The following is a 14193-nucleotide window of genomic DNA, read 5'->3' on the forward strand; positions in this document are numbered from 1 at the left end:
TAAATCACAAGATTTGAAAACTGTGTATTAAAAATCCCACTTTATCTGAGCTACTGAAATATTTCCTATTTGTGGACTTTAAAAGGATCACTGAGGGAAGAAAAGATGTTTCCTCCTATTCCCACTATCTCTACTTCTGAGAATCCCAAATAAACCCAAGATGGCATTAATAGGCCTTAAATAACCAATGTAAGCAATACCTGTCTGGTTGTAATGCATCCAGTTTAGCATGATCTCAGGAGCCCTGTACCACCTGGTGGCCACATAGCCTGTCATTTCATCATCTGTGTGTCGAGCCAGGCCGAAATCCAAGATCTAAGGGAAAGAAGAGAAATCAGGTGCTGAAAGAGTCAACCTCCTAAGACTTGTAAAGCAAGATGAAAAAAATCCTATAAAAAGGGAGAACAAAATAGTACTTTCATAAACATATATCCCGGTCTATATTTAGAATGCATGAGAAACACAGCAAGTACTTTGAAAAATGAAATTACAAAAAGCAAAATGAGAATACCACTGCTAGGTATTTACCCAAGAGCAATGAAAAGAAACGTTCACACAAAAGCTAACACATGAATGTTCATAGCAGCTTTACATAGCCCCAAACTAGAACTGAAACAAATGTCCACTGACGGATGGATGGATGGATAAACAAATTGTGGTATATTCATAAAATGGATACTACTCAGTGATAAAAAAAAAAAGGAATGAACTATTGAAACACGCACTACAAATTAATCTCAAAAATATTATACTAAGCAAAAATCAGACATACACACACAAATGCTGTATGATTCTATTTGCATTAAGCTCCAGAAAAGATAAATCTTCCTGTAGTGCCAGAAAGCAGGTCGGCCATTGTCTGTGGCCAGGATTAGGAGCAGAGGGGTGAGGATCGGCTAGGAAGGGGCACAGAGAACTTTCTGAGGTGATAGAAATGTTCTTTATCATAACTGAGTTGGTGGTTACATGGATATATAAATTTGTCAAATGTACACTTAAAAGGATGCATTTTACTGTATGTAAATTATGTTTTAAAAATTTGAGTAAAAGATGAAATGAAACCTGAAACTAATATAATACTGTATTCAACTTTAATTGAAAAATTAAAAAATATATATTAAAAAAAGAAATGAAACAAAAAAATTCCAGAGCTGCTTGTTCTTTATAGATAATTTATTTATCTTATTTGAACTATTTTGAATGAAAAGGCTTCTGCATTTTTTCAATTTAATCTAATAATTATCTCTTCAGGACTGCTTACTTGATATTCAGACTGTAATTTTCCTTTATTATAACTAATATACTAAATTTCAAATTTAACTTTTAGAATGAAAACAAGATACCCGACGCCACCTTCAATGTCATTTAAAACTAAAGCTGCCAGGCTGGTGTGGCTCTGTGGTTGAGCGTCGACTTATTTACCAGGAGGTCGCGGTTCGATTTCCAATCAAGGCACATACTGGGTTGCTAGCTCAATCCCTGATGTGGGGCGTGCAGGAGGCAGCCAATCAATGATTCTCATCATTGATGTTTCTATCTTTCTCCCTCTCTAAAATCAATAAAAATATATTAAAAAAACACACACAAAAACGAAAGCTTACTAATGGTTTAAATATCAAAGTTTGATATTCTTCAGGACAAAATGACTTTCCAGATAAAAAGTTATGGCTTATATAACCAACCATTCCCTGTATAAATGTTCCTGGTTTATCAAACCCGTAATTACAAAGTGAAACAACTATTTCCCACCGTCTCTTCGCCTTACCTTCAGCTCACAGTCCTCATTCACAGCTAGATTACTAGGCTTCAGGTCCTAGGAGGAAGGACAGAGAGGACAGGAACAGCTTTATGGTGCACGGTGAATTCTCTGCTTAAATCCTAACATAAAAGTAAGACTTCACCCAGCCATAAACAGACAATTTCCATTCTGTAGTCACTATCTAGTCCTAATTAGCCTTATATTGGTAAAAACTATACATCTTTTAAAAATCAATTTAAACTTAAAGTTACAGTTAATCAATGATCCTGGCTAAATGACAGTCTCCCTCCAACCCCCCCTGCCACCAGTTCCCCAAAATAATTTAATAAAAAACACAAGACATACCCTGTGAATTATGTCAGCTGAATGTATATACTGTGAAATAGAAAAGAGTCCGTTAAATAAGAAGTCATTGCCAACCTCCCACTGCCACCTTATATGACTTATTTGAAGTACATTTTCAGGAAACAGTAAGAACTGCTAGTATAAACCATGGGATTAGAAATCAGAACAAGTAATTATTAGTAGTCTATGCATTTATCATAACTATGATTTCCACACCATGAACTCGACTCAAAGCTGAAGTAATGAGTGAAACAGTTCTTGCAATCTATTTTCCAGTTGGTTCTCTATAGCTCAATGAAGATTCGAAGCAGCTAAATATCAAAAGTGATTTAATTTTAAATACTGTTTATCTGCCCCTCTCACAAATAAATTAGCCTTCTTAAGGATCTTTTTAAACTTTCAACATGACTCTGACCAGATATTAGATTATATCAAGAAATTATTATTACTGTTTAGGTGTAATAATGAGGAGTCCTCCACTCTCAGACATGCATTCTGAAGTATCTATGGGTGAAATGAGATGATGTCTAGACTTGCCTTACAATAATCCAGGGCTTGGGGACTACAAGAGAAACAAGATTGGCCATATGCCGGTAATTGTGGTCATTGAGTAACACAGGGCTTCATAATTCTATGATTGTACTAGTGATTTGGGAGTGTTCTAAATGTTTCACAAGACAAGTTTTTTTTGTCTCTCCCCCCCTAACCCCCTTAAGTCCTAAATAGAAGAGAGAGAAGAAGGGAGAGAATTTCATGTCTCAAAAGTATTACTAGTGCTGCCTGTACCTTGAGACCTCGGAGAATCTGGTAGATAAGGAACTGAACGTGGTCATCCGTAAGCTTCTGACATTTCACAATGTTGTTCAGATCTGCCCCCATGAGATGGGTCACCAGATACCTAGAAATTAATGGAGAGTTACACAATAATCCAGAAACCTTAAGGAAGTTCTTATCTTTTTAAGAAAAAGCCTCCCACGGAAGTACCACAGTGATACCTAACAGCTTAGTAACTTCTCACAGGGACTCATTTTTAATACTACTATTTTAACTTTATCTCCTGCCATCTATTTTTCTAAAAACTTTATACTCATTCCTAATTGACATACCTTTTCCTAGGTTCTCTAAAGAATAAAAATGGATATTAGAATGATATCTGTTTGCATCACTTTTCTTTAAAAATGTTATTATTGCATGAGAAATGTACAATACTAGTATAACTAAATGCCTGGCCATAATAAGTATCTTGTATTTTATTTTATTTATTTATTTTTAAAAATATATTTTATTGATTTTTTACAGAGAGGAAGGGAGAGAGACAGAGAGTTAGAAACATCGATAAGAGAGAAACATCGATCAGCTGCCTCCTGCACACCTCCTACTGGGGATGTGCCCGCAACCCAGGTACATGCCCTTGACCGGAATCGAACCCTCAGTCCGCAAGCCGACACTCCATCCACTGAGCCAAACCGGTTTCGGCCTGTATCTTGTATTTTAAATCCACCATTACAGCTCTAGCTGGTTTGGCTCAGTGGATAGAGTGTTGGCCTGCAGACTGAAGGGCCCCAGGTTCAATTCCGGTCAAGGGCACATTTAGGTTGTGGACTCGGTCCCCTTTAGGGGGGCGTGCAGTGGTTTTCTCTCATCATTGATATTTCTATCTCTCCCTCTCCCTTCCTCTCTGAAATCAATAAAAATATAAAAAAATAAAAAATAAAAAAAATAAATCCATCATTGCATTTTCACCTCACTCCAAGTTGTAGGTTCTAAAAAAACAGGAGTATCTTTAAATTTTCAAATTATAACATTTTTCAGAAATGACTGGTATAAGAATATTGTTCACTCATAGTATTCCTGCATTTACTTTGAAGAAAGGAGGAACACATTTTATCTGTAAGCAAGATGAGGCATTCCAGAACGACTCCTCACAGGTGTGGTGCTGGTAATTAATCCTATTATTACACAGTAAGATTAGGGAATGATTACATTCAAGTCCAACAGGTCTGCCACAGATATTTTAGATGCAATGCCTTACCTACTCATTATTGTATTACAAGGCGAGGGGAACGTAAAAACCACATCAATACTAAAGAGGCTGAATTTTTAAAAAATAGGTTTTATCTACTGTGTATGAACATAACCTATTCCTGAGGCTGAATAATAATGTAGATTAGTTCAGCTTTAAAGAATGCTGATTGCATTTCATTTCTTTCTTTTTAAAAAATAAACTTGGAGGGAAAGAAACCAGGCCAGTAAATTTAAGTCTACTATAATGCATTATATGAATAAATATGTGTATGACCTCTCTTTACACACACACACACACACACACACACACACACACACACACACACCACACTATATTCTTTCCTCAAAGAGGAATGGAAATTTTTTGTTTCCTAATTTCCCTATTGGGCTGCTATGGTCAGTTCCCAATTGCACCAAGATCAAAAGGAATTAGCCTAGATGTATGTGACCTAAGGTAAGATTTTTAGCATTTCATATTTTTAAAAGTTGCACATTTATATTGCCTTTGAGGAAAGGTTGCACTCTAAATGTAATATGAAGTATAAATTAGGCTTTTTGTGCCCTAGCTGGTTTGGCTCGGTGGATGGAGCATCAGCCTGTGGACCAAAGGGTTCTGGGTTTGATTCCGGTCAAGGGCACGTACCTGGGTTGCAGGCTCCTTCCTGGCCCGGGCCCTGGTGGGGTTAGTACAGGAGGCAACCAATCAATGTGTTTCTCTCATATCAATGTTTCTCTCTGTCTTTCCCTCTCTCTTCCACTCTCTCTAAAAATCAATGTAAAAATATCCTTGAGTGAGGATTAACAAAACAAACAAACCACAAAAATTAGGCTTTTTGAAATTTTTTCATAAAGATAGTTCTTATTTAAGAGATGTTCCAAGCCCAGCATAGCATAGCTAAAGGCAGGTAATGCTTACTCTGCACCAGGCACTATTTATTACACCCATGTCTCATGCACTCTTTCTACTACTCTGAGAAGTAAGTCCCATTAGTATTCCCATTTCATAGATGAGGAAACAGAGACAGAACAAGAAAATACAACTTGCCCAAGGTTAAAAGAGTGGAAATGTCAGGGGTTGCATTCAAAACTATTTGACCACAGAGACTGTGATCTTAATCACAGCACATACTGCCTCTGAATTCTTCCTGCTGACAAAAAATTTAAGTCGAGAGAATGATCTTTTTAAAATATTTTATAAATGTCACAATAACCAGGGAACTAGTATCTCCTGATAATTTTCTTATCAATTCTCAATATTTATTATCAAAGTTAATCTTTAATGAAAAAGAAAGCTGGCAAAGCAGCAATGAATATTCTATCCTAATCAGTCACTGTATTTTTTTTAAACCCAAAATTGACACATAATCTGACAAATATGATAATACTGTGAATAACTGGTTAATATTTTGTAATCAGAACTTCTCCCCGAAAACCTGGGCAGATGGCTGCAATATCCGTAACACAAATTATGACAAATTGCAAGGCTCAGGTTGAGGAAGAGAGATTCTATTTCTGTCTTATAAGACTGCTTTGCAAATAATTCTATTTTATGACATCAAGTAGAAAAAGGATTATTCTCTCACCATTTAAAAACAATTTTAAGGAGAAAAATTAAACAATGTTTTGGATGATTCTAACTAGAATCTGCCTTAATTTGTCTTGAAATAAAACCTAAAAGTCTTAACCCTCTAACATGTCTGCTAGTTCACAAAAGTGTTAAGCAGTAGTATTACCAATGCAACCACAGTAATTTCAAGCATAACTATGTGTTTTAATGATTACCAGAGACAAGGAATCCTATACAGCCAGGAGACCCCTGACTGCACAGCTTGAGAGAGAGAGAGATCATATTTTTAGTTAGAATATTCCACCAGCATGTAATTTCCTTCAAGCCTCCTCCCCATCAAAGACCACATCCATTTTATCACGAAAATTTCCAGATGGAGGGTAAGACTGTATACACTACGTAAATATATAAGACCAGTCTATACAGTAATAACTACCAAGCACTGCTGCTAGGCTGCAACTAAATCAACTGAAAAGCATTATTCCTGGCAAAAGTGTCTTGCAAGAATTAACAAAATCACTGTATGTTGTTTCCATGAAGCTCAAAGACTAATTCATGACAACCAATCATCCAGTTCCAACTCATTACATATAGAAAGGTTTCCAAAATGAATCTCTCAACAGTAGCCAAAAGCAAGCATCATGCCAACTTTTAAAAGTAGTGAGCCAGGGAGTGGGAGGAAATGGTAGATGAACACATTTTAAACAAGTCAATTCCAAAAGGAGCATTACTAGGTAGCCCAGCTTCTATAGCATTTGTCTCTGGAAAGCAAATGTAATTACATCTTTTTAAAGACTGTGCTCATGACAGTGTTCATAACATCTCAAATAAATTAAAGGTCTGACTTGAGAACAGCTGGACAGCTCTATACCTAGTTCTCCCATCTTTAAAAAGGAGGTAAATGTGGAGAACCAAGATGGCGGCATAGGTTAACGCCGGAGTTTGCTGCTTTGAACAACTACTTCAAAAGTGAAACTAAAACACGGAACGGACATCACCCAGAACCACAGGAACGCTGGCTGAGTGGAAGTCCTACAACTAGGAGGAAAGAGAAACGCATACGGACACTCAGAGGAGGCGCAGTGCTGAAGTCAAATTCTGAGGTGCGGAGTGTGCGGAGCGGGCTGGAGGCGGAGAGCGCGGTTGGCGTTTTCAATCGGGAGGGAGTCGCAGACTCTGAGCTCCAGATACAGGCGAGTCTTTAGGGACCCAGACTCAAACCGGAGAAGCGGGACTATCTGGCTTCGGTCAGAGCGAGTGCAGCTTTCTCTCCGAGCTTTGCAGCGGGTGCTGGGACTCAGAGAGGCAGAGCCCCTGGGGACAGGACTGAGAGCCGCCATAACTGCTCTCTCTGGCCCACCCTGTTGATCCTGTGCGACCCGCCCTGCCCACGCCCTGCACAGAGGCATTTGCCGGATAGCCTCAGGCAAAGGCTAGATTAGCACCTCCCTAGAGGACAGAAGTTCTCTCACTGCTGACACAGCTGATTCTCATAGCCACTTGGCCTGGAGGTCAAACCCTCCCTGGAATTAGCTACAACAATCAAGATTTATCTATAAGACTGCGAACAAAGACCACTAGGGGGTGCACCAAGGAAGCATAACAAAATGCGGAGACAAAGAAACAGGACAAAATTGTCAATGGAAGATATAGAGTTCAGAACCACACTTTTAAGGTCTCTCAAGAACTGTTTAGAAGCCGCCGATAAACTTAATGAGATCTACAAGAAAACTAATGAGACCCTCGATGTTATATTGGGGAACCAACTAGAAATTAAGCATACACGGACTGAAATAACGAATATTATACAGACTCCCGACAGCAGACCAGAGGAGCGCAAGAATCAAGTCAATGATTTGAAATGCGAAGAACCAAAAAACACCCATCCGGAAAAGCAAAATGAAAAAAGAATCCAAAAATGCGAGGATAGTGTAAGGAGCCTCTGGGACAGCTTCAAACGTACCAACATCAGAATTATAGGGGTGCCAGAAGATGAGAGAGAGCAAGATATTGAAAATCTATTTGAAGAAATAATGACAGAAAACTTCCCCCACCTGGTGAAAGAAATGGACTTACAGGTCCAAGAAGCGTGGAGAACCCCAAACAAAAGGAATCCAAAGAGGACCACACCAAGACACATCATAATTAAAATCCCAAGAGAAAAAGATAAAGAGAGAATCTTAAAAACAGCAAGAGAAAGTAACTCAGTTACCTACAAGGGAATACCCATACGACTGTCAGCTGATTTCTCAACAGAAACTTTGCAGGCCAGAAGGGAGTGGCAAGAAATATTCAAAGTGATGAATACCAAGAACCTACAACCAAGATTACTTTATCCAGCAAAGCTATCATTCAGAATTGAAGGTCAGATAAAGAGCTTCACAGATAAGGAAAAGCTACAGGAGTTCATCACCACCAAACCAGGATTATATGAAATGCTGAAAGGTATCCTTTAAGAAGAGGAAGAAGAAAAAAAAAAGGTAAAGATACAAATTATGAACAACAAATATGCATCTATCAACAAGTGAATCTAAGAATCAAATGAATAAATAATCTGGTGATCATAATAGAATCAGGGACATAGAAAGGGAATGGACTGACTATTCTTGGGGGGGAAAGGGGTGTGGGAGATTTGGGAAGAGACTGGACAAAAATCGTGCACCTATGGATGAGGACAGTGGGTGGGGAGTGAGGGCGGAGGGTGGGGCGGGAACTGGGAGGAGGGGAGTTATGGGGGGGAAAAAAGAGGAACAAATGTAATAATCTGAACAATAAAGATTTAATTAAAAAAAATAAAAAATAAAAAGGAGGTAAATGAGTAGGACTTTATTAGGCTAACGGCAGAAAAGGTTATTTCATGGGCTGATACAAATTGTGTTTTTCACTTTTCTTGTGAAAATGGTCTCCTTTAAATTTAATCAAACTATAAACAGTATAAACCACCATTTCTTGCCGAAACCGGTTTGGCTCAGTGGATAGAGCGTCGGCATGCGGACTGAAAGGTCCCAGGTTCGATTCCGGTCAAGGGCATGTACCTGGGTTGCGGGCACGTCCCCAATAGGAGATGTGCAGGAGGCAGCTGATAGATGTTTCTCTCTCATTGATGTTTCTAACTCTCTATCTCTCTCCCTTCCTCTCTGTAAAAAATCAATAAAATATATTTAAAAAAAAACAAAAAACAAAAAAAACCAAACAACAAAAAAACCCCCACCATTTCTTAAAGTGACTCATACTATAAAATGTACTGTACTGGCAAATGTCTACAATAAGTGATTTTCAGTACCGTAGACAGCCCTATTCTAGAACTTCAGTTATTAGGCACTTTTGGGTAACACCCAATTGTCAAGATTCCTACCCTACCACCTTTATTTTTAAAGCATAATAGTCAGAAAGAACCTATGTAGGAAAAAACTTTTACATCTACAGATTGGCATCTTTCCTACTGCCAGCCCTAATTGATAAAGCACGATTATGAAAAGGCAAAAAACACTTCCATATTTAAAGAAACTATTTAAAATAATCACAGGGATTGACAACCGCAAGCCTCTGAAATACGTTCAATGATCCTTGGGACTTATTACAGTCTGTTCTCAACACAGCAGACAATAATTCTGTAAAAATAAAAATCACATCATGTCCCTCCTCTCATCAAAAGGCAAAAATCCCTTCAACTGCAGATAAAGCCCGACATAATCCAGCAGGCCGTCCCAGTGATCACTCTCACTTCATCACCCACTTCTCTCCCTTGCTCTCACTCAGCTCCACACCAGCCCGCCGTACTCCAGCCACACAGGCCCCTGCTGCGGTGCCAACACATCACGCAGCCTCCGCCACAGAGCCTTTCCCTGGCGGTGCCTTCTGCCTGGGATGCTCTCCCACCAGACACCCATGAGTCTAATTCCTCTACTCCTTCAAAGAAGAAATAAGTACAACTTTGGTTCAGTGGGTATGCTTAAGTTGGTAGGCTTTCAAAAGGATAAAGGAGCCAAAGGCACTACAATGGATAAAACTTAACCTTTCAAATAGACACTAGCCTTAAATAAGGTCTTTTCACATAGGAATAATCCAATTCCATAATGCCTGATTAAGCCAAAATACAGCATTTGCCTAGGTCAGCAAATCATTAATTTCTTTGTTAAATAAATCCATCTTCATTGTACCTAAAATTTTTGGATATAGCTCAGACCTGATTCGAATGTTTTCCAAAGTAATTCACAAACACATTACTTCAGCATTTCTTCCACATATAGGCAGAATATCAAAACCATCATTCTGAGGACAATGAAAATACAGTGTACATCAAAATAATATCTACACTAATAAAAGAGAAACATGGTAATTGGTGTACGACCGCTACCCTTCTCATTGGCTAATATGCAAATTAACTGTCAGCCAAGATGGCGGCCGGCAGCCAGGCAGCTTGAAACTAACATGAGGCTTGGTTGCCTCAGTGACGGAGGAAACCAACGTTCCCCGCCTGCGGCTGCAGGCCTCTGAACAGGCAGTTTAAGAAACATTGTAACGAATACCGCCAGGGCTTCAGCCAGCAGATTGGCAACATTGTAAGCAAAGGCCAGAAACCTTTGTTAGGTGCCGCGGAGGCCTAAGAGCTGGAGCCAAGCCTCAAGGTAAAGCTGGCCAGAATAAAAAAAGAAAAAAGAAATAAAGGAGCAGTTGGGAGCTTCAGTCACTCCCAACCTGAAAACAGCCCTCAGCCCCTCACCCAGACTGGCCAGGCACCCCAGTGGGGACCCCCGCCCTGATCCGGGACACCCTTCAGGGCAAACCAGCTGGCCCCACCCATGCACCAGGCCTCTACCCTATATAGTAAAAGGGTAATATGCCTCCCGGCACCAGGATCAGCGTGACAGGGGGCAGCGCCCAAACCCCCTGATCACCCTGCGGCTCTGTGTGTGACAGGGGGCGGGGCCCCAACCCCCTGATCAGCCCTGCTCTGTGCCTGATAGGGGGGAGCTCCCCAACCCCCCCCCCCCAACGGGCCCTGCTCTGTGTGTGATGGGGTAGAGCCATAACCTCCCCCTCAGCCCTGCCCTGAGTGTGAGAGTGGCAGTGCCCCAACCCCCTGATCAGCCCTGTTCTGTGGGTGAAAGAGGGTGGTGCCCCAACCCCCTGATGGGCCCTGCTCTGTGTGTGATGGGGGCAGCGCCCCAACCCCCTGATTGGCCCTGCTCTGTGCATGACATGGGGTGGCGCCTCAACTCCCCAATCGGCCCTACCCTGAGCGTGACTGAGGGTGGCATCGCAATCTCCCAATGCGCCCTGCTCTGTGCATGAGAGAGGGCGGCGCCCCAACTCCCCAATCGACCCTGCTCTGAGCCTGACCAGGGGCTGCACCTAGGGATTGGGCCTGCCCTCTGCCACCCGGGAGCAGGCCTAAGCCAGCAGGTCGTTATCTCCCGAGGGGTCCCAGACTGCAAGAGGGCACAGGCCGGGCTGAGGGACCCCCCTCCTCCCCCCCAAGTGCACAAATTTTTGTGCAGCGGGCCTCTAGTGTTGTTATATGTTTGTACAAATCCATGGAATGTACAATACCAAGAGTGAACCCTGAGGTAAACTATGGACTTTGGGTGATTATGATGTGTCAATGTAGGTTCAGCCTTGGTAAAAAAAAAAAAAATACACCACTCTGGGAGGGGGTGTGCTAATTCCGTAGTGGGAAACCTGCAATGGAGTGCTTGTACGTTACAAAAATACCTGCTAGAATCTATCTTGCACTCACACCTGTGCACTCATGTGTCTTGCATTCACACATATATAACCTGGGCACATGAGGGCACAAATGCCCCATGGAGTAACCTTGCCAGTGGGTAAATGCTCTCCATCTCAGGTGCCCTCTGTATAGCTTCCTAGAAGATCCTGGCAGCCCTGTTTAGCCCACCAGCCCACAATGGTGAGCAACTTAATAACATATCCTTGTAGCAGCTTTCTCTCTTTCCCTGTCTCATTTTCCCTAGCCCCCACCACTAAAATAATAGAGATGGTCACAAAACTGGGAGAATCAGAACTATTCATCAGCTTTCTCAATATGTGAGGCCCACCCCTTGTCCCAGTGCAGAAATCCAATGCTTCAGGGTCAGCATGTAGTCCTAGTACCAGTTCCCACACACGGGTGGGATAAAAGAGAAGGAAGAACCTATGTGGAACCAAGGGGCCATTACTTATCTTTATGTAAATGTAATCATGTAAAGTGTCCCTTTAAAAGCTGGGGCAGACAAGTTCAGAACAAAAATCATAGTCCAAACTCCCTATACTCTTTTCCATTGAACATTTGCAAGGACTCACCACCGACTCTCCAAATAGAGTACAATCTGACTGAAATGATGAAAATACATTCACTACCCATAATACACATCTTCTGTATCTATCCCACCCCCCAGGGGAACTGGACGATAGGATTAAAGACCCTTTTGAAGTCTGTATACTGCTAAATGGCTCAGGAATAGACACGGGCTGCTAGTTTTCATCTTCCAGCGGAGGAAGACACATGCACAAGCTTTACTCACACATCATTGAATTCCTCCAGAGACCTTGCCGGTGTAAAAACATCCAACAGACCAATCACCTGTAAGAAAACATAAAAATCAAACAGTCAATAAATACTAAACTTCGTATAGCACCCATCTGATTCTAAATCCCGTTGAGTTCAATAATATCACAATATTATATATACACTGTATAACACATTTTCTACCAAAATTATGCTTTTGTTTTTACTTATTAATATTACCTCTCATAAAAATCTAGTTTACTATTAAAAATATTCAACTCCCTAGGATTTAGTCATATATAGCTACTAGTTTATCAGGAAGCAAAAAGGTTTAGGGCTCTTGACTTAACATGCACTAATAGTCTAAGAAACAGAAACAAGTCACACTTCTACAATTGTTATTACAGTATCATTTTTCTTTTAAAAATGTATTATTATTCCATGAAAAAGACACCAATATATTTAAGGATTTTAGTCTTATCCAATTGTCCTCCATAAGTGAGGCCAACTTACATTCTCGCCAACAGTGTATCCACGATCTTACCAGTATGTACCCACGGCTCTCAACAGTGCTTTACATTTAAGTGAAATCATTTTCTTTTTCCTTCTCCATCTAAATCACAATTGTTCTCCTTAGTTTGATATACTCCTGCCTTAAAATCTCTGGTCTTTTGATTACTCTCTCCCCTGTACCCACTTGTATTTTAGGGAACTGAGAGCTAGAAGCCAATATTATCCACCCATTCCAACATTTCTAATCACTGGTTCCCTTTATGAGATGCCCCATCTCCTCAATACAAGAAAAGTTTAAAACAACCAAAACACAGAACAACCATCATTCAGAACCGCCTGAAATCTAGCTGAATGGAAGTCCTTCAACTAGAGAAGTCAAGAAGCAGCACATGGAGACTGGTAGGAGAGGTGCACGAGGAACGGGCTGGCCCAACACCGACACGAGGCATTGTTTTCAATAGGGAGGGATATCTCGGCTGCAGAGGCCTCCTGTGAGAAGCAAGGGGTCCCAGGCCCACACCAGACCCCCAGCCCAGGATTCCAGAGCTGGGAAGAGAAGCCATAGACTTTGGCTTATAAAAACCAGTGGGGATTGTGGCTGAGGACATGGAGGCTGCTGGAGACCCAGCAGGTTCTCTTAAAGGGCAGGTGAACATACACGGTCCGGCTTCCTCTGAGCGCCAGTGCCCGGCTGTGGCTTTGGGGGATCCAGACTAGCAATGATCAAGAACATCATCCCCTGCCCTAGCTGGTTTGGCTCAGTGGATAGAGCAGCCGTGGGCAAACTACGGCCCGCGGGCCGGATCCGGCCCATTTGAAATGAATAAAACTAAAAAAAAAAAAAAGACCGTACCCTTTTATGTAATGATGTTTACTTTGAATTTATATTAGTTCACACAAACACTCCATCCATGCTTTTGTTCCGGCCTTCCGGTCCAGTTTAAGAACCCACTGTGGCCCTCGAGTCAAAAAGTTTGCGCACCCCTGGGATAGAGCATCTGCCTGCTGACTGAAGATTCTGGTCAAAGGCACAGGCCCAAGTTGTGGGCTTGATACCCAGTAGGGGGCGTGCAGGAGGCAGCTGAACAATGATTCTCATCATTGATGTTTCTATCTCTCTCTTCCTCTCCCTTCCTCTCTGAAATCAATAAAAATATATTTTAAAAAAGTACAATTAACTAATTTAGAAAAAGTAGCACAAATCATATTAGTAAATGCCCTATCAAATTTTAATTTCCTTAAATGAGACAAGTTTTATGAGATTAAAACTATGTTGTTTTTTTTTTACATCGAAGTATTTTTTTATATATTTTGGTTTTTTTACAGAGAGGAAGGGAGAGGGATAGAGAGTTAGAAACATCGATGAGAGAGAAACATCGATAAGCTGCCTCCTGCACACTCCCTATTGGGGATGTGACCGCAACCAAGGTACATGCCCTTGACCGGAATCAAACCTGGGACCCTTGAGTCTGCAGG

At 41.0% G+C, this 14193-nt stretch overlaps 1 protein-coding gene across 2 annotated transcripts in view; it reads right to left on the reverse strand.

Moving 5' to 3' along the window:
• Window positions 1–14193, reverse strand: part of MAPK14 (mitogen-activated protein kinase 14) — a 70642-nt gene that overhangs the window by 25709 nt on the left and 30740 nt on the right. For both annotated transcript variants that reach the window (XM_059701876.1, XM_059701875.1), the window contains exons 3-7: window positions 12221–12279; window positions 2891–3002; window positions 2105–2134; window positions 1766–1813; window positions 201–315 (exon numbers count right to left, since the gene is read on the reverse strand). In XM_059701876.1, the coding sequence (XP_059557859.1) occupies window positions 201–315; window positions 1766–1813; window positions 2105–2134; window positions 2891–3002; window positions 12221–12279 (364 nt within the window). The remainder of the gene's footprint in view (window positions 1–200; window positions 316–1765; window positions 1814–2104; window positions 2135–2890; window positions 3003–12220; window positions 12280–14193) is intronic.

This window comes from Myotis daubentonii, chromosome 6 (assembly GCF_963259705.1).
Source record: "Myotis daubentonii chromosome 6, mMyoDau2.1, whole genome shotgun sequence".
Taxonomy (NCBI): domain Eukaryota; kingdom Metazoa; phylum Chordata; class Mammalia; order Chiroptera; family Vespertilionidae; genus Myotis; species Myotis daubentonii.